This window comes from Symphalangus syndactylus, chromosome 12 (assembly GCF_028878055.3).
Source record: "Symphalangus syndactylus isolate Jambi chromosome 12, NHGRI_mSymSyn1-v2.1_pri, whole genome shotgun sequence".
Classification (NCBI taxonomy): domain Eukaryota; kingdom Metazoa; phylum Chordata; class Mammalia; order Primates; family Hylobatidae; genus Symphalangus; species Symphalangus syndactylus.
Window position 1 is genome coordinate 32,163,972 of NC_072441.2, and position 25,147 is coordinate 32,189,118.

At 37.5% G+C, this 25,147-nt stretch overlaps 1 protein-coding gene across 9 annotated transcripts in view; it reads left to right on the forward strand.

Annotated features, from left to right (window-relative positions):
* The window catches only part of DNAJB4 (DnaJ heat shock protein family (Hsp40) member B4), a 37,466-nt gene that overhangs the window by 1,403 nt on the left and 10,916 nt on the right, over positions 1-25,147 (forward strand). For 4 of the 9 annotated variants that reach the window (XM_063624166.1, XM_063624161.1, XM_063624164.1 and 1 more), the window contains exon 2: positions 23,960-24,201. The exons of 2 other annotated variants lie outside the window; for them this stretch is intronic. In XM_063624166.1, the coding sequence (XP_063480236.1) occupies positions 23,991-24,201 (211 nt within the window). In that variant the 5' untranslated portion in view covers positions 23,960-23,990. Of the gene's footprint in view, positions 1-682; positions 760-21,772; positions 21,909-23,215; positions 24,202-25,147 lie in introns of those variants that run through there. 3 more of the 9 variants (XM_063624165.1, XM_063624162.1, XM_063624160.1) reach the window with 3 other exon arrangements.

Sequence of the window (25,147 nt, forward strand, 5' to 3'; positions counted from 1 at the left end):
TTTCAAAAGTTATTTCTATTTAAATAACAATGAGGTAAAATGAGCTTTCTCGACTTTGTGGCATTTTGTCTTATTTGGTTAGGTCTAAAAAAAACACTTTTTCAGCAGCTCTTAAGAGTAATTGTGAAAAAAAAAATATATGCTGCATTCTTTCTGAAAACCTAAAAGTAATGTGTTCATTTGCTTAAGCACCAAAATAGCAGTTAATATGAATGTAGATGCAGGTGAGCCATCATTTCCCTTTAATAAGCTTTTAAGGCAGTCGTATCGATTTATAGCTCTGATGATCTTTTTCAGTGTTCATGGCCATCCGTATAAATTTTGGTGGGATTTGCATTTGAAAAATCAATGCACGTACGGGACTACAGATTTAATCATAATATATAGAAAGAGTAAAAGCAGTGTTGGGTGTGCGGCTAGGTAGAAATTTTCCAGTCGTGTTTTGAGAATGTCTTGATTTTTTCATATTTTATTAATTAGGCAATACAATCAGACCTTTTGATCAATGTAATTTACCACAGTGCTATAATTTACCCTCAAAACAAATTTATATATATCGCAATTTATTTTAGTTATCACTGAATATCGAAAATATGTAAGGACCTCAATTTTCTTTTTTTTTTTTTTTTTTTTTTTTTTACATACTCGCTCTGTTGCCCAGGCTGGAGTGCAGTGGCACGATCTTGGCTCACTGAAACCTCAGCCCCCCAGGTTCAAGAGATTCTCGCACCTCAGCCTCTGGAGTAGCTGGGATCACAGGTGTGCACCACCATGCCCAATTAATTTTTTTTTTTTTTGAGATGGAGTCTCACACTGTCACCCAGGCTGGAGTGCAGTGGCATGATCTCGGCTCACTATAACCTCTGCCTACCGGCTTCAAGCAATTCTGCCTCAGCCTCCTGAGTAGCTGGGATTACAGGCACCCACCACTATGCCCAGCTAATTTTTGTATTTTTAGTAGAGACAGTGTTTCACCATGTTGGCCAGGCTGGTCTCGAACTCCTGACCTCATGATCCACCCTCTTTGCCCTCCCAAAGTGCTGGGATTACAGGCATGAGCCACTGCGCCTGGCCAGAATAAAATTCTTGATAGCTTAATCTTTTGGAAAAATTAATGCTTGAGAGAAAGTTTCTTTGTGAAAATATAAATAAACTGCTTTTTAGGACCTCTTCAGTGAAGCTGGGAGGAATGTTTGGGGGGTTGCTAAGGTGTCATTCCAAACTTTTCAGTGTTCTTCAAATCTAATAAAAGAACAAACGTCTTTATTATACAAAAGGCCTCTTTGAATATTAATGGAGTATTTGGTTACTCCACACATTGCCAGGATCTGTCCTTTGATTATAATCATGGGAGATACAACAGGGCATCATAGAATATGTAGGAAATAGATTATTAATTTTTAGAGAAAAGAGCTCTCCACCTTTCTTGTAAGATATAACACTCCCAGCTTCCCATTACTTTAGGTAATAATGTTAGATTGAAAGTTTGGGACTCTTAAAAGCGTCTATCTTAAATAACTGGCCTTATCATCCGGTTCTTAAGTGAGTTTAGCTTATTCCATAGCATACATTATAATAATTTATAATAAAGCTGCTATATACAAATATGCACTAATATACTTGTAATTTCCTGTAAATTGATCCTATACTTGTTTCCTAGATGTTTCCAAACCTGTGTCTTTACAACTACCTACAAAACTTTGGTTTTACATGTTGCCTCAAAAACAAAATGTCTAAAATTCATATATTTACTGTTCTTATTCTCCCTTTTTTTGTGGTCAAAACATTTATTGTTTCTTTTCCTATTGGATCATATATTTAGATAATCAGGTCTTATGTTACATTTATCTTTTTCATTAATCTTTAGCTAAATAAAAAAATCCAGATTAAAAATAGTCTTTTCTCATGAAACAACCTGACTAACCAATTGCAGTGACCTTTTATTTATTCAGTGGTTACCCGCATTGGCTACAGGGAGCTTTTAAAAAATATGAAAGGTAGGCCGGGCGAGGTGCCTCATGCCTGTAATCCTAGCACTTTGGGAGGCCTAGGCGGGTGGATCACCTGAGGTCAGAAGTTCAAAACCAGCCTGGCCAACATGGTGAAACCCCGGCTCTACTAAAAATACAAAAATTAGCTGGGCATGGTGGCGGGCGCCTGTAATCCCAGCTACTCGGGAGGGTGAGGCAGGAGAATTGCCTGAACCCAGGAGGTCGCAGTGAGCTGAGATCACGCCACTGCACTCCACCCTGGTGACAGAGTGAGATTCTGTCTCAAAAACGAAAGAAAGAAAGGTTAGCCCTAACTCCTACTTCCAGAAACTGATTTAATTTGTCTATATTTGAATCCGTAAAAGCTTCCTGGGTTAATCCTAAAGTGCAGACACGTTTGAGAACCACTGAAATGCACAAGTGTACAAGGTCTGGCCGACTTTTGCTTATTTTTAATGGCTTGCAGTTTGTTTCTAGTTACGAGTATATAGTCTTGAGATGAATTCAGGGTCTAGAAACATCTTTTTTTAAACTGTTAAAATAATTAAATGGGAAGTGATTAGACTGAGGTACCTCCAGTGCCCTGTGTTCCTACATAAGCAAACTGAAACCTAATTCAATGTAAACTGTCTTAACCAATCAGAGACTGCCAATTAACCTTTAACTAGGGACTTTTCACTGGAATGGTCCAAATCAGGCTGTTGCTCCACTTTAATCAAATGTTTTCTTTGCCTTGTTCCTGCATTCATCCTGTGAAAGTCCTTCTTATCCCTTCAGCCCTAAGCCATTGAACTGCTTTCAATTGGGACCTGTCCTATTCATGAATCAATTGAAAGTTTTTCTTTTAACTGGACTAACTCAAACTTTTTGTTAGCTGGACTTAGGCAGAGTTTCTTAACAAAAGGTCACCAGCGTCATCAAGAGTGCTTTTTAGAAATGCAGATACCTGAGCCCTACCTGGACCTACTGAATCATGTTTTGGGGAATCTATGTTTCTTTTTCTTTTCTTTTTTTTTTTTCAGAAAGTAAGCATCATAGTTGATTCTACTCATCAAGATTTGAAAACTACCCTTTTACACAAAACATATTTAATATTTGAGGAATTAAAGTGAATTAAATTTTGTTTCCCTGGCTAGATTGTAGTAAATGTTATGAATACAGAAATTTTGTCTTCTCCCTTTTCCCCTCCTCTGTTTAAAAGAGGGTGGGTCAAGGACTGGGTCTTATTCTTTGGTTTGCCCAGTATGCTTTTATGTTGGTAAAAGTTTAATAAATATCAAGTTGAATTCTTTATTCCACTATCATTTTCCTACAAAGCTACATATGATTATGAATGTGGATGGCCTTTGAGGCCAGATGGCACCGAAGGGTAGTTTCACACAAACTTTTCTTAGAATATCAGTCTTGGAAAGACCTTGAAGGTAATCTCGCCCATTTGTTTCATTTTATGTTGGAGGAAACCATAACACAGATTGCTGAGTGCCTTCTACAAAGTGCCAAGATTAATTGCAGAGCCACGACTAGATTTCTAATCCAGTGCTCTTTATTTTGTGAACTATCTTCTATATGAAGCATCAGTGTTTGGGTTGGAGGTTTTCTGCTTCTTAGGTACAAGAAGAAGAAGAATCTGTACAGAACCAAAAACATCTTAATTTTTGTAATCAGGATGTCTACTGACAACATTTCCTTCTGAAAATAGGTTATTGAAAGATCAAGGATCTTTGCCAGTGAAATCCTTAACTGGAAGTGGGTGGGTACAAGATATAAAACTCATTTGGTATAACAATTTTGTTGTTGTTTTTTAGTGGAACTTTGCTTCTCTGTTCTGACATTTCCATGTCTCTATTTATAGCAGTGATCTCTTTGGAATTTGCCTTCTGATTCCATTTGTTCTTTTATGTTGCTTCATATTAACTGATATTCTCACTTCATTTAAAAAAAATTTGAAGGGACATGTACTTAAGAAAAAGGAATTGATTTTTTTTTTATAAGAAACATCTGGAGGTACTATTTTTCTATGATTTATCATAATCATTGTTTATGCCAGGTTATCTAATTGTAGCAATAATATAAATACTATTTTTTCAAGCAAGAATGGTAATTTTAAAAAATTTAAGTGCATATTAAGCTTTAGACCCCTTTTATCCAGGACAGATATTACCTTTAGATTCTTAACAACCTTGCTCCTTAACTATGCACTTTGATATAAATGAAGATTGAGAGGTTTTAGTTAGAGCCTTTAAGTGGTAAACTGTCAAGGGCAGGAGCTATCTTATTTACCTTCGAGATGAACATAATGCCTGGCATCTAGTAGGTCCTAATTAATCCATTTATTCAATTCAACAAAAATTCTGGGCATTGTTCTAAGTGCTAGAGATACAGTAGTAAACAAAATAGACATATATCTCACCGTCTTCTCTTGAGCATGCTAGTGAGTGAAGGTGGAATGAAACCATGGATCACTTTGCAAAGACTCCCTATTGTTTTCAGACAATTATTTGTATCAGTGTAACCAATAATAGCCTGTAGCTAATTACGCAATGGTTTGAAGAGTCAGAATGGAAGAAGCTGAATGATCAGATAGATCATTCATTCATTAAACATTTAATTTCCTAGTGTATGTTAAATTATTTGAAACAAGCTCATGAATGTGAGTCATTGTCATCCCAATTGTCAGCCTGATTCTTGTGTTCTGTTTATATCTTGGGGTAAAGACTTCAAGCCTCTGGCCAGGTTACAGACGGGGAACTTCATCTCAGATCACCATACCACTAAATCCCAAGTGCATAAAATAACATGTGCCATATAGTAAATATTACTACATTAATCCTTAACTACTCAAAGTGTAATTTCCTCACTACTTATGGCCACAGCCTGCATCTAGTCTTCATCCAGACAACTCAAACGATAAAAATCTTCAAGTCTGATATTCTCCTCAAGATGACCTCTTGTCAGTTTGTTTCCTAATGTACTTCTTCCGTTCCTGTAGTCTTTTGACACTTCTCTTTTCTTTCCATCTCTTACTTGCTGGCTTTCCTTCTTTGCCAGTCACTTCAGTAATTCTCAACTCCCACTCCCCTTTGTCTTTTAGTTGTGTCCATTCTTTAAATCAACAACTCTTAAATCAGTTCAAATAGACTTTGGAGTCAGATGAACTTCAAATCACCGTTTGCTACTTCAGTGACCTTGCCAAATTCTTTAACCTTTTTTGAGTTTGTTTACTCTTTGGCACCCTAAGCATTGTTTTGAAAATTAAGTGAGATTATTGTATCCAGATACTTTTGACCACAAGTAATGAAAACCGATATTAAATGGCTTAAATAATAACAAAAAATCCAGGGGTAGAGTGGCTCTAAGGCTGGTTGATTAGCAGCTCAACAATTTATGAGGTACCCATGTTTTTTTCATCTTTGCCTTCTACCACCCTCAGCTTCTTGACTTTACTCCCCTAATGATTGCATAATGGTTGCCACAGTTCCAGGTGTCATGCAGTCATGATTGTTAAATGGAAGGGGAAAGTTTCTGCTACTAACATCCCTACCCTCCACCCCTGCCCACAACTGCCAATCTTATTAACCTTGTCCTGACCAGAGCTGAGTCACAGGCTTACTCTATCAAGTGTTATACTGGCTTAGAATAATTAGGATTCATCTCAGGGCTGAGGGAGAGGCCCCACTTTCCTAGTAATAGTTATTCTTACTACTGCATTTGTGAATGCTAGGACTTAATCCTTGTGCCCTTTTACCCCATCTATGATTCTAGTAATTTCCTCTAGTCTCATGGTTTCAAATATCACCCACACTCTTCCCAAATTTTTCTCGTTTGTCTGGACTGCTGTGAATACCAGACTCACATATCCAACTGCCTACTGGAATTTCCATGCATCTTATTTTATTATTTTTTTAAGAGACAGGATCTCTGTCGCCCAAACTGAAGTGCAGTGGTGCAATCTTAGCTCATTGCAGCCTTGAGCTACTGGGCTCAGGTGATCCCCCTGCCTCAGCCTCCTGAGTAGCTAGGACTACAGGCATGCATCAGCACACGTGGCTAATTTTTAAATTTTTTGTAGAGATGGGGGTCTCACTATGTTGCCTAGGCCGGCCTCAAACTCCTGGCCTCAAGCAGTCCTCCTGCCTTAGCCTCCCAAAGTGTTGAGATGACCAGTTTGAGCCACTGTGCCTGGCCCCATGCATCTTTATTTTATATGTCCAATATTGAACTCCTCAGTTTCTCCCTTCTCCCCTCTCTATTTTAGTAGAGAGGGGAGTAGCAAGTCTGTTCTCTCTTTGCTGAAGTTGAAAAACCTTGGTGTCCTTATTGGTTTTTCCTCACACTCCCTGTCTGATTCACCGGGAAATCCTGTTGACTCTACCTTTAAAATATATCCAGAAGTTCACCACTTCTCATCACCTCCACTGCTACATCATGGTCCAAACCACCTGAATGTATATGTATATTGCTACTTCAGTGAGCTTGCCAAATTCTTTAACCTTTTTTGAGTTTGTTTACTCTTTGGCACCCTAAGCCATATGTATATATGTACATATATTTTACATATATGTACATATATACATAGAGATTTTATATATATACATAATATGTATACATATATATATATATTTTTTCCCCCCAGACAGTGTCTCACTTTGTCACTCAGGCTGGAGTGCAGTGGTATAATCAGAGCTCACTGTAACCTCAAACTCCTGTGCTCAAGCAGTCCTGCCTCGGCCTTCCGAGTAGCTAGGGTTACAGGCATGTGCCACCATATCTGGCTGACATTTTTTATCTTTTGTAGAGGCAGAGTATCGTTACATTGTCCAGGCCAGTCTGAAACTCGTGGCCTCAAGCTATCCTCCTGCCTCAGCGTTCCAAATTGCTGGGATTACAGGTCTGAGCCACTGTGCCCATCAGTTCTTACTGGTCTTCCACCCTTGCCCACTGTCTTTCCCATGCTGTTAAGAATCAAAGTGACCTATCATTCTGCATAAAACTCTCCAATGGCATTTGTATCTTCCCTCAGAATGCAAGTCAAAGTCTTTAGTGGCCTACAAGCCTCTGTATTGCACCTGTTAATTTCTCTGACCATCTTTCAACCCCTTCACCATCTCTATCATTCTGACTCAGCCACCTTGCAGTTCCTCAAAGATGCCTTGCATTCCCTCACTTCTAGGCTTTGGTGTTTAATATTTCCCTCTATCCAATAAGTTCTACCATATGGATGCATAGCTTTTCTCCTTTCCTTTCAGATTGTAGTGCGAATATCATTTTCTCTGAAATCATTTCTGGCTACCCTATCTAAATTTTGAATCCGCTTATTTACATTTTCTGCTTTATTTTTCTTAGCTTTTATCACCATCTAACACAACTTACAGTATTTAAAAATTGTTATTATATCTCCCCCCGCTAGAATGTACAGAGAATGAGGCAGGGATTTTTGTTCATACTGTATCCCTAGCACCTAGAAAGGTGCCTTGGCATATGAAAGGTCCTTAATAAAAATTTGTAAATAAATGAAGGTTCATTCATTCTGGTTTCAGCTGGGTCCTTAGTGGGATTTTAGTCATTGTTTGTTTCTGATCAGCTGCTTCCCTATTTTCCATAATTGACATACTGAATTACCACCATTCTTATCAAACACCCTACTTTGAATCCTTAGCAGTGGATGTCCCCCCACCCCTCTCTTTTTAAACAGAGTATTGATACTGTGTGTGAACTTCTTGGTCTTCCTAGTCCTTTTACTTTCAAATTTATAAATTGTCGTCATCTAATTCCTTTTGCTCTCAGAGCCCACCTCTAATTTTATTCACGTCTCATCTGCTGGTACTCTTGGTATCAAATCATATCAAATCTTATCTTCCTTGAGATGTCATTTAAGCAATTATTTCTTTTATTATATGTCTTATATGTTTTTAAATATCCTCTATATTGGTTTCTTCTTCTGTGGACTATCTTAAAACCTCCTTTATCCTTTCCTTATTACAACTCTATCTCCTTTACTTCAGACAACCTTTTAGAAATATTTAAATTTACTATTTCATTTTCATTTCCCTCTTAATGTTCAATTTATCGCATTCTAGCTTTTATTGGTCACAGTTCTATCTACCTCATAGAATTCTGAGAGATTAAATGAGGATACACGTGTTTTTAGAATAATGCTTGCACATTGTTAATATTTTTTTGAGGGCTCACCAGGATTAACTATTACTACTGAAGCCAAAATAATTCTCACTCTTACAGATACTTTTCTGTCATCTTTCTTTACTTTTCTATATCCTTCATGAAATAGTTTCTGTCTTGGTTTTTGGACACTAGTGGTGTCAGGATGCCTTCAGCTCCAAGTAAGAGAATCTCTTAAGTCCAGTGATAGTAGTTCCAGGATTGATTTAGAGATGCAACACTGTCAAGTTGGGCTCTTACTGTCTTTGTATTCTGCCATTTTCACTGTGTCATAGATGTCTACCTTTAGGATTGTAAGAATTTCATTATTCAAAAACAGGATGCAGTGCTGGGGTTTCTCCTTGGTGGATATCTCCTTATAGGGAGGAAAATCCCCAGAACATCTCTCTTACATCTCATTGGCTAGAACCATGTCACATGTCTGCCCTTACGCAATCACTGGCAAAGGAAATACTACTGTGATTGATTTAAATCAACCCTGAGCCATCCGCCAGAGACTGGGGGATGCTCTCACCTTCCTTGAGTTCATTACTCTATTTCTGGGAGAAAATATCTGTTCGCTAGAAAGAAGATATGAATTGTTCTTTAGTATGTAACCAGCAGTGTCTGCCATAGCATTCTCACCTAGTTGATCTCTGATGGTTCCTTCTGTCTTTTTTATTGTCTCCTGTTGATTGATGTGCCCCTTAAATGCTGGTCATCCCAAAGTTCTGTCTTTGATTCTTTCCAAAAATTGTTCCTCCTTCACACTATAAAATATCACTTGCATTAGGATCCTTTGTAAATATTTGTCTCCAACTAATATTTCCAAGCTGTAGTTCAGAATATCTCCTGGATGTCTTCATCCACGTTCAATTCAAATGAATATTGTTGTGTTGGTTTTTGGAGTGTCAAAAATTAAATAAAATTTACCTTATATTATCTTACATTTTAATGAGGTAGTTAGCCAGAGAAATAAGTAACTAGGAATGCAGTCTTATGCAACAAAACTTACCAACTATTGAACTAGCATAGATGAAGGGGTTATTAATAAGGTTACAGGAATGTTCACAGTAGAACTTGTCTTTACACTTCAAAAGTACTCTTCTTATATTCTATACTTTCATTAGTAGCACAACCGTGCACACCTTTGTCAATCCAGAAATGGGCAGTCTGAAATCCTTCCTCTTCCCTACATCCAGCTGATGGGCAAATTATACAGATGCTATTTCTTACTACTTAATCCTACCTGTTGGTCTGTTTATATCATAGCCATCCTACCTTAGGTTCTTGTTATTACTCATCTCTTTGTGATTCATTCATTCAGTAAAAGTTTATTGAACAGCAATATATTGTAAACGCCTTGTTCTAGAAATAAAATAAAACAGGACCCCACTGGTTACAATCCAGTGGATAAGGCGTAAACACACAGATGGTTATGTAAGGTGGTGTGTAATACAGTGGAGATATGGGGGGAAGTGTAGGAGCTCAAGGTCTGGGGAATCTAACCCAAGTTTGGGCTTCACAGAAGCCCAACTACAGGGTGAGTCTCAAAGCAGAAGTAAGCTAGGTGAAGGGCTCCTGGAGTAGGGAAGAGGGAAATACACCTACACGCATACCCTATTTGCTTTATATATAACAAATATCACTTCAAAGGTATTAACTTTGGTGCCTGTGTACTTAATAATGTTACCATTGTTCAAAAACAATTTTTTTAACTGATTATGGTTAATGCAGAAGATTCTTAGTAATGATACTATTATACAGTTGATTCTCATTATTTGTCAATTCTGTAGTTATGAATTTGCCTACTCACCGAAATGTATTTGTAACCCCAAAATCAATACTCGAAATGCTTTCAAGGTCATTTTTAGACATATGCATGTTCAGAGTGGCAAAATATTTAAGAACTAGCTGAGCTTTGCACAGAGGCTCACATCTGTAATCTCACCACCTTGGGAGGCTGAGGCAGAAGGATTGCTTGAGGCCAGGAGTTCAAGACCAGCCTGGGCAACATAGTGCAACCCCTCCCACCATCTCCACACACTCACAAAAAATGAACTAGCTGAGGTTGAACAAGTCAGTTTGACTTGTTCATGAGGTCTGCCCTCATGTTTCAGCTCTCATACTTTTAAACAAGTCTCCTTTTCATGGTCCATTTAGTGCCACATTTTTGTATTTTTGTGCTTTCTATTTTTTTTATTGGTGACTTTAGTATTTAAAATGGCCTCTAAGCATAGTGGAAGGCTGTGATGTGCCTTACAGAGAAAATTCAAGTGTTAGGTAAGCTTCCTTCATTCAGGCATGAGTCATAGTTCTGTTGGCTATGAGTTCAATGTCAGTGAATCAACAATATATATTATTAAGGTATCTTTAACAGAAATACACATAGAAGAGGTTATATATTGATCAGTTGATGAAAATGTGACCAGAGCCTGGCAGGAACCTAACACTGTATTTCCCTTAGGTGTAGTGACTCAGTATTCTCTAATTTAGCATTCGGGATGACTTTATAGAACATAACCATGGCAAATGTTTTATAGAACATAACTATGGGCTTTACAGAACATAACAAATGAGAATCAACTACTTCAGGGTAAATTTCATTTTGGGAAATAGCCATTATAATTTATGACCAGGACCGATGAATTAGATGGGAATGGTCAAGGGGAACAATACAGAGGTATGATTATTAAACAGTCTTTCTCTGCCATTTAAAACACTTGCCACCCTTTTTGATAAGCATCTCACCTCACACTTCAAATATTCTAATATATTCCCTTTAGCAGTCATGTCCAGGTTGAGAATCAGTATATAAGTTTTATTTTACCATCAGACAAGCAAAAACAGGTTGACCTTTATTTTTTTTTTGAGGCAGTCTCACTCTGTTGCCCAGGCTGGAGTGCAGTGGCGCGATCTCAGCTCACTACAACCTCTGCCTCCCAGGTTCAAGCGATTATCCTGCTTCAGCCTCCCGAGTAGCTGGAATTACAGGCATGTGCTACCACACCTGGCTAATTTTTGTATTTTTAGTAGAGACAGGGTTTCACCATGTTGGCCAGGCCGGTCTCGAACTCCTGACCTCAGGTGATCTGTCCACCTCAGCCTCCCAAAGTGCTAGGGTTACAGGCTTGAGCCACCGCGCCCGGCCTGTTTATGAGTGTTTATTGTAAAAACTATAGTTTTTAAAGTTTGCCAGATGCAATAAAATTTTATCATGTTTAGTGCTTTATTTAGACTTTCCTCTGCCTCCAGCGAAGAATAATTTGTACAAAGCAGAAGTTGGCAAACATTTCCTGGTAAGGGCCAGACGGTAACTATTTTAGGCCTTGTGGGCCATACAGTCTCTGCTGCAACTACTAAACTCTACCGCTGTCTGGCAAAAGCAACAATAGACAGTAGGTATTACTTTATATAGTTATAGTATAAACTCCTTTTTCTTTCTTTTTTTTCTGAGACAGTCTTGCTCTGTCACCCAGGCTGGAGTGCAGTGGAACGATCTTGGCTCACTGCAACCTCCACCTCCCACGTTTAAGCAATTCTCTTGCCTCAGCCTCCCAAGTAGCTGGGATTACAAGTTTGTGTCACCACATCTGGCTAATTTTTTTGTATTTTTAGTAGAGACAAGGTTTCACCATGTTGGCCAGGCTGGTCTCGAACTCCTGACCTCAGTTGATCCACCCTCCTTGGCCTTCTAAGGTGCTGGGATACAGGCGTGAGCCACTGCGCCTGACCTATTTATAGTATAAACTCCTTAAGGGTAGGGACTATGTATTATACTGTTTTATCCTTCATGTTACATGTAACAGTATAGCACAGTGGGGTCTCAGTAATGGTTGGCTTGATATGCTGATTTGACCTAGATAATAAAAAGTTTATATTTTTGAAATATTAATAACTCGAACATTAAAACCCATCCATTTACAGTTAATTTACTTTAGAGATCTATTTTTTCTCTAAATATCCTTCTCTAGACAATTATAATAGTTCAAGCTCATGCATTTGGAATTAGGTAGTCAATGGCTGAATTTTATAGTAGTTGGTAAATACTATAGGACACATTGGCTTATTTATATAAATGTTCTAATACTTATATTTGGTAGCCATTATTAAAGTCTTTGAATCATAGTTAAGTTTCCATGGTAGCAGTGGTTTGATGATTGTGTTTTAATGGATGCAGTGTATGATAAAGTTAATTCATAGTTAAAGTTTGATACTGATTTAAATTAAATCGTTTGAGAGGCCAGGCAAAATGGCTCACACCTGTAATCCTAGCATTTTGGGAGGCTGAAGTGGGAAGATAGCTTGAGCCCAGGAGTTCAAGACTAGCCTGAGCAAAATAGGGAGACTCTATCTCTACAAAAGAAAAAATAGCTAGGCATGGTGGCACATGCCTGTAGTGCCAGCTATTTGGGAGGCTGAGTTGGGAGGATTGCTTGAGCCCCGGAGGCTGAGACTGCAGTGAGCCATAATCAAACCACTGCACTCTAGCCTGGGTGACAGAGCAAGACTGTCTCAAAAAAAAAAAAATTATTTGAGAATTGTAAACAATTAGCTAAACAAACTTGCTAAATAATCAGTTTGTTGCAGTCTTGGCTAACAGCTGCATATCCTCTCCTCCTGCCTTATCTCTTGGGCTACAGACATTTTTTTCTCTGTACTCCTTAAACTACTCTCTTTTTTTTTTTTTAAACTACTCCTTTTTCTAATGAGCCAGTTAAGATGACGTCTCAGACCACATATAAGAAAAGAGTATGAGAAGAGACATTTTAGAAAAGATAAAAGTGAAAATCACATAGATTCCTCATTTCCAAGTGTTGCTTTTATAATTAAACATTGTGAAAGTATATGTCAGCTGAGCATGTGTAAATCCATTCCTGCTACCTTAAGTGTAAGGTATTATTTTGAAAAAAATTCTCATATCATTTATACAGATGAACAATGTAATACTATTTTATAAGTAAAATAGAGTTCACCTGTTAACGACTTTATTTACCCTAAATGTGCATGTGAGAGGTATGTATGTGTGGTATACTTGGGCTGAGATTCCCAGGCTGAGATTTCTGAAAAATTGGATCATAGCACTGCTGACTAGAAGGAACCACTAGATCTGCACTGTCCAACACAGTAGCCACTAGCCACATGAGGCTCTTAAGCTACTGAAATGTACCTATCTGAATTGAGGTCAAAGTGTAAAATACATGCTGTATTTCAAATATTTAGTACAAAAAATAATGTAAAGTATTTCATTGATAATTTGTATTTTGATTATATGCTGCAATGATAATATTTTGGATTTACTAGGTTAAATAAAATACATTATTAAAATTAATTTCACGTTTCTTTTTACTTTAAAAAATACGGTTTCTGGAAATGTGGCTTGCATTTGTAGCTTGCTTTATATTTCTGTTGGACAGCACTGGTCTAAATAGTGTGATCTTTCAACACAAGCAAAGTGTTATAATGAAATACTAGTTTATCAAGACCCATTTAAAATGATGTAGAAACTCTAGCTCTTTTTTAAATTTTTTGGCTAATACAGTGTTTTTGGTTTTGAGACAGTCTTGCTCTGTTGCCCAGGCTTGAAGTGCAGGCATCGTGATCATGGCTCATTGCAGCCTCATCTCCCTGGGCTCAAGTGATCCTCCTGCCTCAGCCTCCCAAGTAGCTAGGACTACAGGTGCATGCCACCACATCTGGCTAATCTGTTTTATTTTTTGTAGATACGAGGTCTCACTATGTTGCTCAGCTGGTCTTGAACTAGACTCAAGTGATCCTTTTGCCTTGGCTTCCTAAAGTACTGGGATTACAGGTGTTAGCTATCACCCTAGGCCTAACTCAGTGTTTCAAATCAGTGTAAAGAACACTTTATTTTAAATTAGCCAGGTGTGGTGGCACGTGCCTGTAGTCCCAGCTACTTGGGAGACTGAAATAGGAGAATCACTTGAACCCAGGAGGCGGAGGTTACAGTGAGCCCAGACTGTGCCATTGCACTCCAGCCTGGGCAACAGAGTGAGATTCTATCTCAAAAAACAAAACAAAACAAAAAAAAGAACTCTTTATTTTAAATTATTTCAAAATGCCAGGAAAGTATATTAGCTCACTGTACATTCACTAGTCATTAGCAAGCTTTCAAGGACTTACTGTAAAAGAGGGTAACAAAGAAGGGCTAGTTGTTGCTTGAATATTTTATTCATCCCAGTTAGAATAAGTTCTATACTCCCCAAAAAAGGAAATGATATATATATTTTTTGGATACAGGGTCTTACTCTGTCACTCAGGTTTGAATACAGTGGCATGCTGACGGCTCACCTGCAGCCTTGACCTCCTGGACCCAAGCCATCCCCCCTGCCTGAGCCTCCTGAGTAGCTGATTCTACAGGCACATGCCACCATGCCTGGCTAATTTGTAAATTTTTTGTAGGGATGGAATTCTCACTTCGTTGCCCAAGCTAGTCTCAAACTCCTGGGCTCAAGTGATCCTCTCACCTCGTGCTTCTAAAGTGCTGGGATTACAGGTGTGAGCTACTGCACCTGGCTGATTTTTTTTTTAAGTATAAAATATGTCTGATCCCTGGGTGTCTCCAAATCTAGTAATTTCTATACATTTAAAGCAATTTTTCTTATTTTTTGAAATGCATGTACTTTTTAATTTTTTAAACTTAATTTAAAATCTTGTTTTAAAGACCACTAGACAAAAAAAAATGTATATATTGTAGTGCTTCATTCAGGGAAAGTATAAAACCAAGCCATGACACAGTATCAATATTTGAAAGCTTGGGGAATTACTAATATTACTGTAGAGATAAAATGGAAATTTTGATGATACAGACAATAGTACACAGAGAATTATGACTAAAATTGTTCTTCCAACCATTTTAAGTTAGTTTGCCATCTTATGTTGGTGCTCTTGGAGGCTTACAAATTATTATTATTTGAGACAGGATCTCCCTCTGTCACCCGGGTGGACTGCGATCATGGCTCACTGCAACCTTGATCTCCTGGGCTCAAGTGATCCTCCTGCCTCAGCCTCTAGAGTAGCCGGAACCACAGGCGTGAGCCACAGCGCCTGGCCAGGAAGCTTACAAATTATTAATGAAACTTAAAAGAACCCTTTACCTTACTGACAACCAGAAAAGTAATTTCACTGGTTTGGAAATAAATGGACACTTAAGAAATGAAGCAACCTCTTCAAGTAATTTTTTTTCAAAGACCAAACTATTGAATTAGTGCTTTTTGAAGAGCATGAAAGAGCAGTCATCAAGTGTGACATTAAAAACTTTCAGCTGGGTGCAGTTGCTCACGCCTGTAATCCCAACACTGGGAGGTTGAGATGGGAGGATTGCTTGAGCCCAGGAGTTTGAGACCAGCCTGGCAAACATAGAACCTGTCTCTACAAAAAAAAAAAAAAAAAAATTATATATATATATATATTTTAGCAAGATGTGGTGCTGGTGTGAGCCTGTAATACCAGTTACTTGGGAGGCTGAGCCCAGGAGAGATCATGGCTGCAGCAATCTGTCAGTGCCACTGCACTGCAGCCTCGGTGACAGTAAAACCCTGTCTCCATAAAAAAAACTTCGAACAATCTGACCGTAACTTATTTTCTGCCAGCTTCCTAGGGCAAGCCTTCCTAATTTGCATGCATTAATCTCACCAGTGTTTTTGCTGTATCAAATAGATTTTATGCTCTTTTGCTTCTTGACTTTGTGTTCCTGATCCAAATTGCAAATTCTCCCTTTCTCTTTCAAAATCTATCAGTCTTTCATGACTTTGCTCACATTTTTCTGTTCTGAAGTCTTTCCTATCCCCACCACTCCAGCCCAAGTTGAGGATAATAATTAACTTTTTTTTTTCTTCTTTTTGAGACAGAGTCTCCCTCTGTAACCCAGTTTGGAGTATAGTGGTGTGATCTTGGCCCACTGCAACCTCCACCTCCCAGGCCCAAATGATCCTTTCACCTCAGCCTCCTGAGTAGCTAGGACCACAGGTGTGCGCCACCACGCCCAGCTAATTTTTGTATTTTCTGTAGAGATGGGGTTTTACCATGTTGGCTGGTTTTTTTTTTTTTTTTTTGAGACGGAGTCTCGCTCTTTCACCCAGGCTGGAGTGCAGTGGCGCGATCTCGGCTCACTGCAGGCTCCGCCCCCCGGGGTTCCGCCATTCTCCTGCCTCAGCCTCCCGCGTAGCTGGGACTACAGGTGCCCACCACCACGCCCGGCTAATTTTTTGTATTTTTAGTAGAGACGGGGTTTCACCGTGTTAGCCAGGATGGTCTCGATCTCCTGACCTCGTGATCCGCCCGCCTCGGCCTCCCAAAGTGCTGGGATTACAGGCGTGAGCCACCGCGCCTGGCTGTTGGCTGGTCTTGAACTCCTGGCCTCAAGTGATCTGCAGTCCTTAGCTTCCGAAAGTGCTGGGATTACAGGCGTGAGCCACCGCACCGGCCTCTGTTTTACTATCTTTAAAGCTCTTAAAACGATCTCATTTCGTTACTAACTTTTTATTGTTTGTCTTCCCCCTCTAAAATATGAGTTGAATAAGAGCAAGGATAATGTCTATCTAGTTAACAGCACCTAAAATAGTGTGTGACACAAAATAAACACTCCATAAATATTTGCTGAGTGATTGAAATACTTTGTGTAAAATGTGCACTATGATAACCACCTTTTTAAAGAGTTTGTGTACCCATCAAATACTATAAAATGGACAGTCAGATACTATTGACAAATTCCAAATATAATGAATCCAAACTACGGTCATTGCCTAAAAAAGGACATTTACAGGTAAGGGGCGTGGGGGAGTAGGATTTCTAAAACAATTTAAGCTTAAATGGATAGGGCTAATGTCTTAAAGACACTTGCCTTAAGTTTATGTCTTTCAGCTTGTAACATAGATAAGGTAAGAAGCGAATCTCTTTAAAATTTCTCAGCTGAGCGCGGTGGCTCAGACCTGTAATCTCAGCACTGTGGGACACCAAAGTGGGTGGATCGCTTGAGCCCAGGAGTTCTAGACCAGCCTGGGCAACATGGTGAAACCTCGTCTGTACTAAAAATAGAAAAATTAGCCAGGCCTGGTGGCATGCCTGTAGTCCCAGCTACTCTGGGGGCTGAGGTGGGAAAATCGCTTGAGCTCAGGAGGTCGAGGCTGCAGTGAGCTGAGATTGTGAGATCAGGAACACAAAGTCAGCCTGGGCAACAGAGTGAGACCCTGTCTCTAAATAAATAAATAAATAGATTTTATGGGTCTGTATCTTGGCAACACACACACACAATAAATAAAAATTTCCCTATTTTCCCCCTAAAGACAAAGTTGCATTTGTAGCCATCACAAAATTAATAGGTATTGTAATTATTATGCTCTGGAACCTTTTCACAGGAATGAGAATTGGGGGTCTGAGTTCCAAACTTACATCAAGCATTTGCTCTACAGCAATCTATGGTAATGATACCTCTTAGTGCTTACTGGTTTTTTAGGAAAGTATAATGTGTAGTGGTAAGATATAGTCCATTATTAAAAGGCCAATAATTTGATTTTATATAACTATTTAGATATTATCTTAAAAACAGGTGAAACATTAGGATAGACAAAGCCCAGTACCCTCTAGTTTTATGTAAATATTGGAACAGTGTATGTTTAAGTATTGTCAAGAATATCTTAGCTCATTATTAGACTATAGCTATAGAAAAGCTCTTTGAAATCACGAGTATCAGATGTATGTGAGAAAGCATATGGAAGTATTTTATAAACTGTAAAGTATTATATAAATGTTATTACAGGGAAGGCATAGAACAGGTTTTTTTTTTTTGTTTTTTTTTAACACTGAGAAGATAGTAAAATTCAGAGATAAAGGTCTGAAAAGGGAACTTGGCAAGAGGCAAGATATTGGGGGATGCCAGACTCCTTTGGGGGTGAATCTGGTAGTTAATGCTTTATGCCAAGTAAAACTTCCTGAGTCAAAGGAGACTATTTGTCAATAGACATCCAAGTGGTAGCAAAATAGTTTATATAGCTTAAAATACTGAAAATAATGTATATGTAGGTGTCATATAAATTGTAGTGCTGTCACATGTATTATCTGACTCTCACACTAATCTTTGTGAGTTAGGTATTCAGAGAATTTAAATGATTTATCTAAGTTACTCACCTGTTAAGTGGGAGAACTGAGATTAGAAACCAAGTATTCAGATTTTTTTTTTTTTTTTTTTTTTTTTTTTTGAGATGGAGTCTCGCTCTGTCGCCCAGGCTGGAGTGCAGTGGCGCGATCTCGGCTCACTGCAAGCTCCGCCTCCCGGGTTCACGCCATTCTCCTGCCTCAGCCTCTCCGAGTAGCTGGGACTACAGGTGCCCGCCACCAAGCCCGGCTAATTTTTGTATTTTTAGTAGAGACGGGGTTTCACTGTGGTCTCGCTCTCCTGACCTCGTGATCCGCCTGCCTCGGCCTCCCAAAGTGCTGGGATTACAAGCGTGAGCCACCGCGCCCGGCCTAAGTATTCAGATTTTTAAGTCTTTATTCTTTTGTGCTAGCCCTCTAAGAGGAATTGTGTCTTTATTCTTTTGTGCTAGCCCTCTAAGAGGAATTGATAAATAACGGTTTCCCCTAGATAATTTTCAAGTAATTTGGTACGACTGAGATATGTGAGGCATCGACAGATATTAAGGCTGGACAGATCTTCTAATTCCAAAATCAAAGATATATACTTTAAGAATATAAATATTGGAATTGAAATACAATGAATGCTACCTATGGGAAGTTTTAATGATTTTAAATTTTAACAAAATCAACATGAATGAGTAGCAAATATTAACAGGAATATTTAGAAATACCAATTGGACAGCTGTGTGAGTGTGTGTGCATGTATGCTTATAAATAACATTTTGTTATACATATGGTATAGTAATTTTCCTGGAAAAAAATTTTTCAAGTTCATATGAGATCATCATCATGATAAGAGTAGCTAACACTTTGGTAGTCCTCACTACGTGCCAGTCACATTTAAGTATCACACATTGATCGCATTTAATCCTCACAACAGTCCTAAATTGGTATTAATGTTACCAGCTTAACAGAGTTAACTCTGACAGATGAGGAAGCTGAGGTCAGAGAGATTTAAGTCCAAGGTCTTACAGCTATAGTAGTGTTACCAGGATTCTAACCAGGCACTCCAGCTCCAAAATCTGTGCTTTTAACCACTATATTATGAATATTCCCTGGGTGTCACCTCGGCAAATATAATCACTTTTACATACTCTGAGGTTATATATTCAAATATCTAAAGCACTGTTAACAGAGTTTAAAAGAGCCTCAGTTTATTTGCTTATTCTTAGACAGGAAGTATTGGGGAATGGAGGTCATAATTTTCTAATATGAATCACTAAGAAATTTCATGGCCGGGCGTGGTGGCTCATGCCTGTAATCCCAGCACTTTGGGAGGCCGAGGCAGGTGAATCACGAGGTCAAGAGTTCAAGACCAGCCTGGCCAAGATGGCAAAACCTCGTCTCTACTAAAAATACAAAAAAATTAGCTGGGCGTGGTGGCACGCACCTGTAATCCCAGCTATTCGGGAGGCTGAAGCAGAGATTTCTTAAAACCTGGGAGGCAGAGTTTGCAGTGAGCCGAGATTGTGCCACTGCACTCCATTCTGGTCCAGCCTGGGCGATAGAGTGAGACCCTGTCTCAAAAAGAAAGAAAGAAAGAAAAGAAAGAAGAAAGAAAGAAGGAAGGAAGGAAGGAAGGAAGGAAGGAAGGAAGGAAGGAAGGAAGGAAGGAAAGAAAGAAAGAAAAAAGCAAGAAAGAAAGAAAAGAAAGAAAGAAATTTCAGGGTCCAAGCACCCTGGTTTATGCCTGTAATCCCAGGATCTTGGGAGGTCAAGGCAGGAGGATTGTTTGAGCTCAGGAGTTGGAGACTAGTCTGGGCAACACAGTGAGACCTGGTCTCTATAAAAAATTAAAATAAGCCAGATGTTGCATTGGCCTGTAGTCCCAACTACTCGAGAGGCTGAGGCAGCAGGATCACTTGATCCTAGGAGTTCAAGGGTGCAGTGAGCTATGACTGTGCCACTTCACTGCAGCCTGGGTGATAGAGCAAGCACCATCTCAAAAAAGAAAAAAAAAAAAAAAAGAAATTTTAGGACTAAATGTGACCTATTTAAGAATTAAATATTGCCAGGAAAAGTTTTTCACAGGTGCGTTGGTAAAATATGAGAAGTCATTTGTCCTCCAGCATTTAAGTGATGATCTGAATTTTGATGTAATTTCTTCTGAGACTCATGGCATTTTATCTTCTTCTGTACTATTTTATTATAAACTGAGAAATGATTTGTTGAGTTGGAAAAAGAAAACTTGTTTTTTATTATATATGAATAAAGTCAAAGTAGAAGATGAAGATGACATCAACCGAATAACAAATTATACTTTGTTTTTTGTGGTTAAAATGCTATCTTAATTTCCATTTTTTAAAAAAATTAGTTTTTAGTAGAGATAAGGTCTCATTATGTTGCCCAGGCTGGTCTTGAACTCCTGAGCTCAAGTGGTCCTCCTGCCTTGGCCTCCCAACGTGCTGGGATTACAGGCATGAGCCACCTCACCTGACTGTAGTTTTCTTTCAATAAAGGGAAGAGAATTGTGTTTTCATGAAATAATCTTACCAATGTTTGAGTAGTAAAGTAAAAATTTAAAAATGCAAGTGCTAATTTTTATATCTTTGTTAAAAATGCAGCATTCTTTAGTTTTAAGGGAAAAAATGTATGTCAGTTACTAACTCAAAGCTAGTTTTTGTTCTCTTCAAACTTTCCGTCACACATACATGTAACCTATAACGTGAAATAAGCAGGCATTTATGTGATTTCTAAATATTTCAGATAGAATATTTCTATGTTTTTTTGTTTTATTTTAACCTTTAAAATAAATAAGCTTTTACTTATTTTACTTTTATTAAATAAGCTTTGATCTCAGCTCTTCTCTGTTCCATTTCCCCTACAGGCTACCACTACTCTCCCTTTTACATACTCTTCCTGTTTTTGTCATAATTATTAGGAGGAATGACAATCCCACCCTCCCCCCAAAATTGCCGCATTCATATCATACAAACTTGGATGACCAAGATTTAATGTAAAGTGATCGTATTGTATAACGGATTTTCAACTCCTAAGTGGTAGAGAAGACATCTCAGTCTGAAAAAGTGAATATAAGGGTAAAATATCTCCAAAGTACTATGTACTTTTAATGATGATCATCTTGATGTTTTACCCTATTTCATCTATTTGCAATGGGTATATTTGTAAATATAATTATTGTCTTTAAATTATTTTCTAAGGATAAATTTCCAGGTGTGGTATTTATAGAGCTATTAAAATAATATTTAGTGGCTTTTACTATTGCCAAATGTTTGAATTATTTACAAAGCTTTACAAAGGTATAAGTGTGCAAGTATCTGCTCATTTTACCAAAAGCTAGCCAGATTGTTGTATTAATAGTCATAAATCACAATTATATTTGCTTACTTATTAACTTGAAATGTCAAAGTTGAGGTGAATTCTTGTTTTTCAACTTTACTATTATGATTCTTATGTGTGTGTGATATTTAAAGAAATGTGAAAATCCCTTTTCACCCTTTTCAGTGTCTAGGGAGCCAGATTTCTTTCCGTCTGTTAATATATAATTTCTCACAAATATGAAAGACCTGGTCTTCAGGTTCTCTAAAATAATTACTGTGTCAAGTTTTGATAATATTCCTAGCTCTCTGAAAATGATTGAATCAAGTAAGTATCTATTTTTTTTTTCTGCAAACACTACCCACCAGAACAATTTCCGGTTGTTAAACAGTAAAGTCACCATTCCTTTGGTAATGAATATTTAAAGGAACTCCCTTGGAAATGAATTTTGTAATAGGTGATTTTTTATTATGTTTTTACTCTATGTGATACTGATCCTTGCACTGGATTTCAGTTTGGCAATATGCTTTTTAAAACTGGGAGTCTTAAGGTGACTTTGGATATTAGCATTTTTCACCAAGTTTTTTGGATTTGAAAGTACCTTTTGACATTGAGTATTTCTTGGTGAGGCTAAAAAAATTGATAAATAGCTGACAAACCTCTGTAACCTACAGGTAGGCTAGATCAGTGTTATACATTTCTAATGTCATGGTGTTTTTAAAGTAGAGAATTTTGAAGAGTAGAAAATCATAGCTGTCAAAATGCACAAAGATGAACATTCAGAAAGAATTGCTGAATCATCATTGCTTGGCATATAGAGTAGGCGTTCTCATTTCTTTAAAGGTTAACACATGATTATTACCCTTTATTATATTCTAAACATATATGTACATTTTCTTTTCCTCATAAAGGTTTTTTAACATTTTATTTGGACCGTGTGCAATCCTTTTGACATTTTCTTATTTACCTCTCTAATAGAAATGGGAACATTTTTTAAAAGATGAGAAAACCATACAGGAGAAAAGATGAGTTATATACATAGAAAATGTCTCATAAATACCCAAAATATGTTATACTTTCAAAAGCAGGCATCAAAAGGGTATATAAATGCTATGATCTAACTTTGTTAACAAAAAATTATAAAACTACAGCAAATAACCATGAATATTTATAGAAAACAGGATTAGAAGTAAATACAGTAATATTTAACAGGGATTACCTAAAATGGTATTATAGGGAGATTTTTTAAAACTTTTTTCTGTGTTTTCCAAAATCTCCAACAATGAATATATAATTAGGGAAATGTGTTTTTGAAAGAAAAAATATTTCTCATATTACTGCCCCTTAAGTGGCATATCCAAATTTTACATTGATCCAGTTGCAGTTAAGTCTTGTAAGGAACATGAGTATGTACTGTCTGTAACCTGATACTTTGTTCTAGCTTTCCTGCAGCACCAAAATTCTTTAAATAGGGACCCTGTGGGGCGGCTGCGGGGGACGGGGGTTGAGGGGTGGCAGGGACCTAATTCAGTTTTAGTTTAGTTGAAGTAACTAAGTTCAGATACTAAAATTTCAAAAATAAATATTTGTTTGCCAGAACTATGAACTCATGTATACTAGAAGTAACTAGTTAGCTAAAATTATGTTTAAATCCTTTACTTATTTTAAAATAATGCATTTGAATTTTATTATAGATACTCTATTAACAGTGTGAAACTAGTACACAAACTTTCTGGTGTTTCTGATTGATAGACCCCAGGAATTTTGAAGACGATGTAAATTACTTGAAAATCCTAATTTAAATAACTCGCATTTTAGTATTATATACTTAAACAGACAAATAGCTTAAAATTAAAAAATACTTAGAGTTGTCGTTCCTTTTAGCTGTATATTAATTTTAACTTCTTTTAACATAGCAATGACTGTAATGATTTTTCACCTAGTATGGAGTACATAAATATAAAGTCGTGACATTCTTTGTTGAAATATTGGCATGTTAACCCATTTGTCCTGTTTAATTAGGAAATAAAGATGGTAGAGCCAGTTGGAAAATGAATAGTTAATCGTGGAGGAGGAGAAAACATAGCTCAGTACTTTGACTAGAGGCAGCTGGGAAAGTGACGTCCTGTAGCATTTGCTGTTCTAGAAAGTACAGAGACACGTAGTGAAAATGGGAGGATCTAGAAGGAGGCTGTCTCCTGTGTAGTGTATATTTATCTGTAAGTGAGCCGTTGGGGAAGGATTGAATACAGAGACACTGTCTGCTTGCTGCCTTAAGACAGCTAGCTGAATTGCTGATTAACTTTTAAAATACCCAGCTTGGTTTATTTTTCTTAAATCTGTTGCTAAGACTGGGGACGCTGTTTTCTTTTACAAAGGGAAATCTAAGTTAATTTCAAGGCATTCGAAATGGGGAAAGACTATTATTGCATTTTGGGAATTGAGAAAGGAGCTTCAGATGAAGATATTAAAAAGGCTTACCGAAAACAAGCCCTCAAATTTCATCCGGACAAGAACAAATCTCCTCAGGCAGAGGAAAAATTTAAAGAGGTCGCAGAAGCTTATGAAGTATTGAGTGATCCTAAAAAGAGAGAAATATATGATCAGTTTGGGGAGGAAGGTAAGTATTCTCTGTATATCTTTCTGTCTCTTCAGCTCTGTCTCTTTCTCTCTTTCTCTCTCTCTCCCAGCCTTTTTCCCTTCTCTCTCAGCTTGTGGTTATCCTTAAATTGGATTCTCAGTCGTATCAAAAGTAGAAGGACAAATAATGGATAATAACAAGGTTTCACCTCTGATCACATGAATGAGTATTGCAGAGCTATGAATGAAATGTCCTTGTTTGCCTTTTTTATTTTAGCATTTTGTATTATACATATTTTATCATTAGACTTACAATGTTAACAATGTATATTTTAAAATAAACCTTGAATTCCCATACCTATTAGTAAATTGTGTCAAAAGTCTTATGCAACCTGTTTTGTTTTCTAATGAATTTTCTGCCAGAACCAATAAAGAGTCTTTAGTCATTTAAAACCTTAAGATTGGCATTTCAGGTTCTGAGTAGTTTATACCTTATTCACAAAAACAAAAAGTAGTTTTTTGCCTTTCTTATAGCAAGGCTAGTTTAGACTGAACAAGACAGAGTTGTGACTCTCAGAAGCAGAAGGCGCAGGCATTTAGCTTCTAGTTGTTTTTGGCATTCTGCCTGGAGAGGAAAGAATTTTCCTGATGTCATAAAATACCAGAACAAGTTTTTAGCTTAATTGTAAACAATAATTGTGTGCCAAGAAAATGAAATCTCAGAAATACAATTTTTGACCTAAAATGGCCACCTAGTTAGAATAATTACTGATTTACTTTTAGGTAACATTATTTCTTTAGAAATTTTACTATCTAGGTATAGAGAAAAACATGACAACTTCCCTTTCCTCTCCCGGCCATACTTTTGTTTTTTGCATTGTGAGATCAAAAACTAGTGAGCACAGCATTTTAAATCAGGTTTGTCCATCACTTCCATATAAATGGGGCTATGAAGTAAGACTATTTTAAATTGCTAATTGATAACA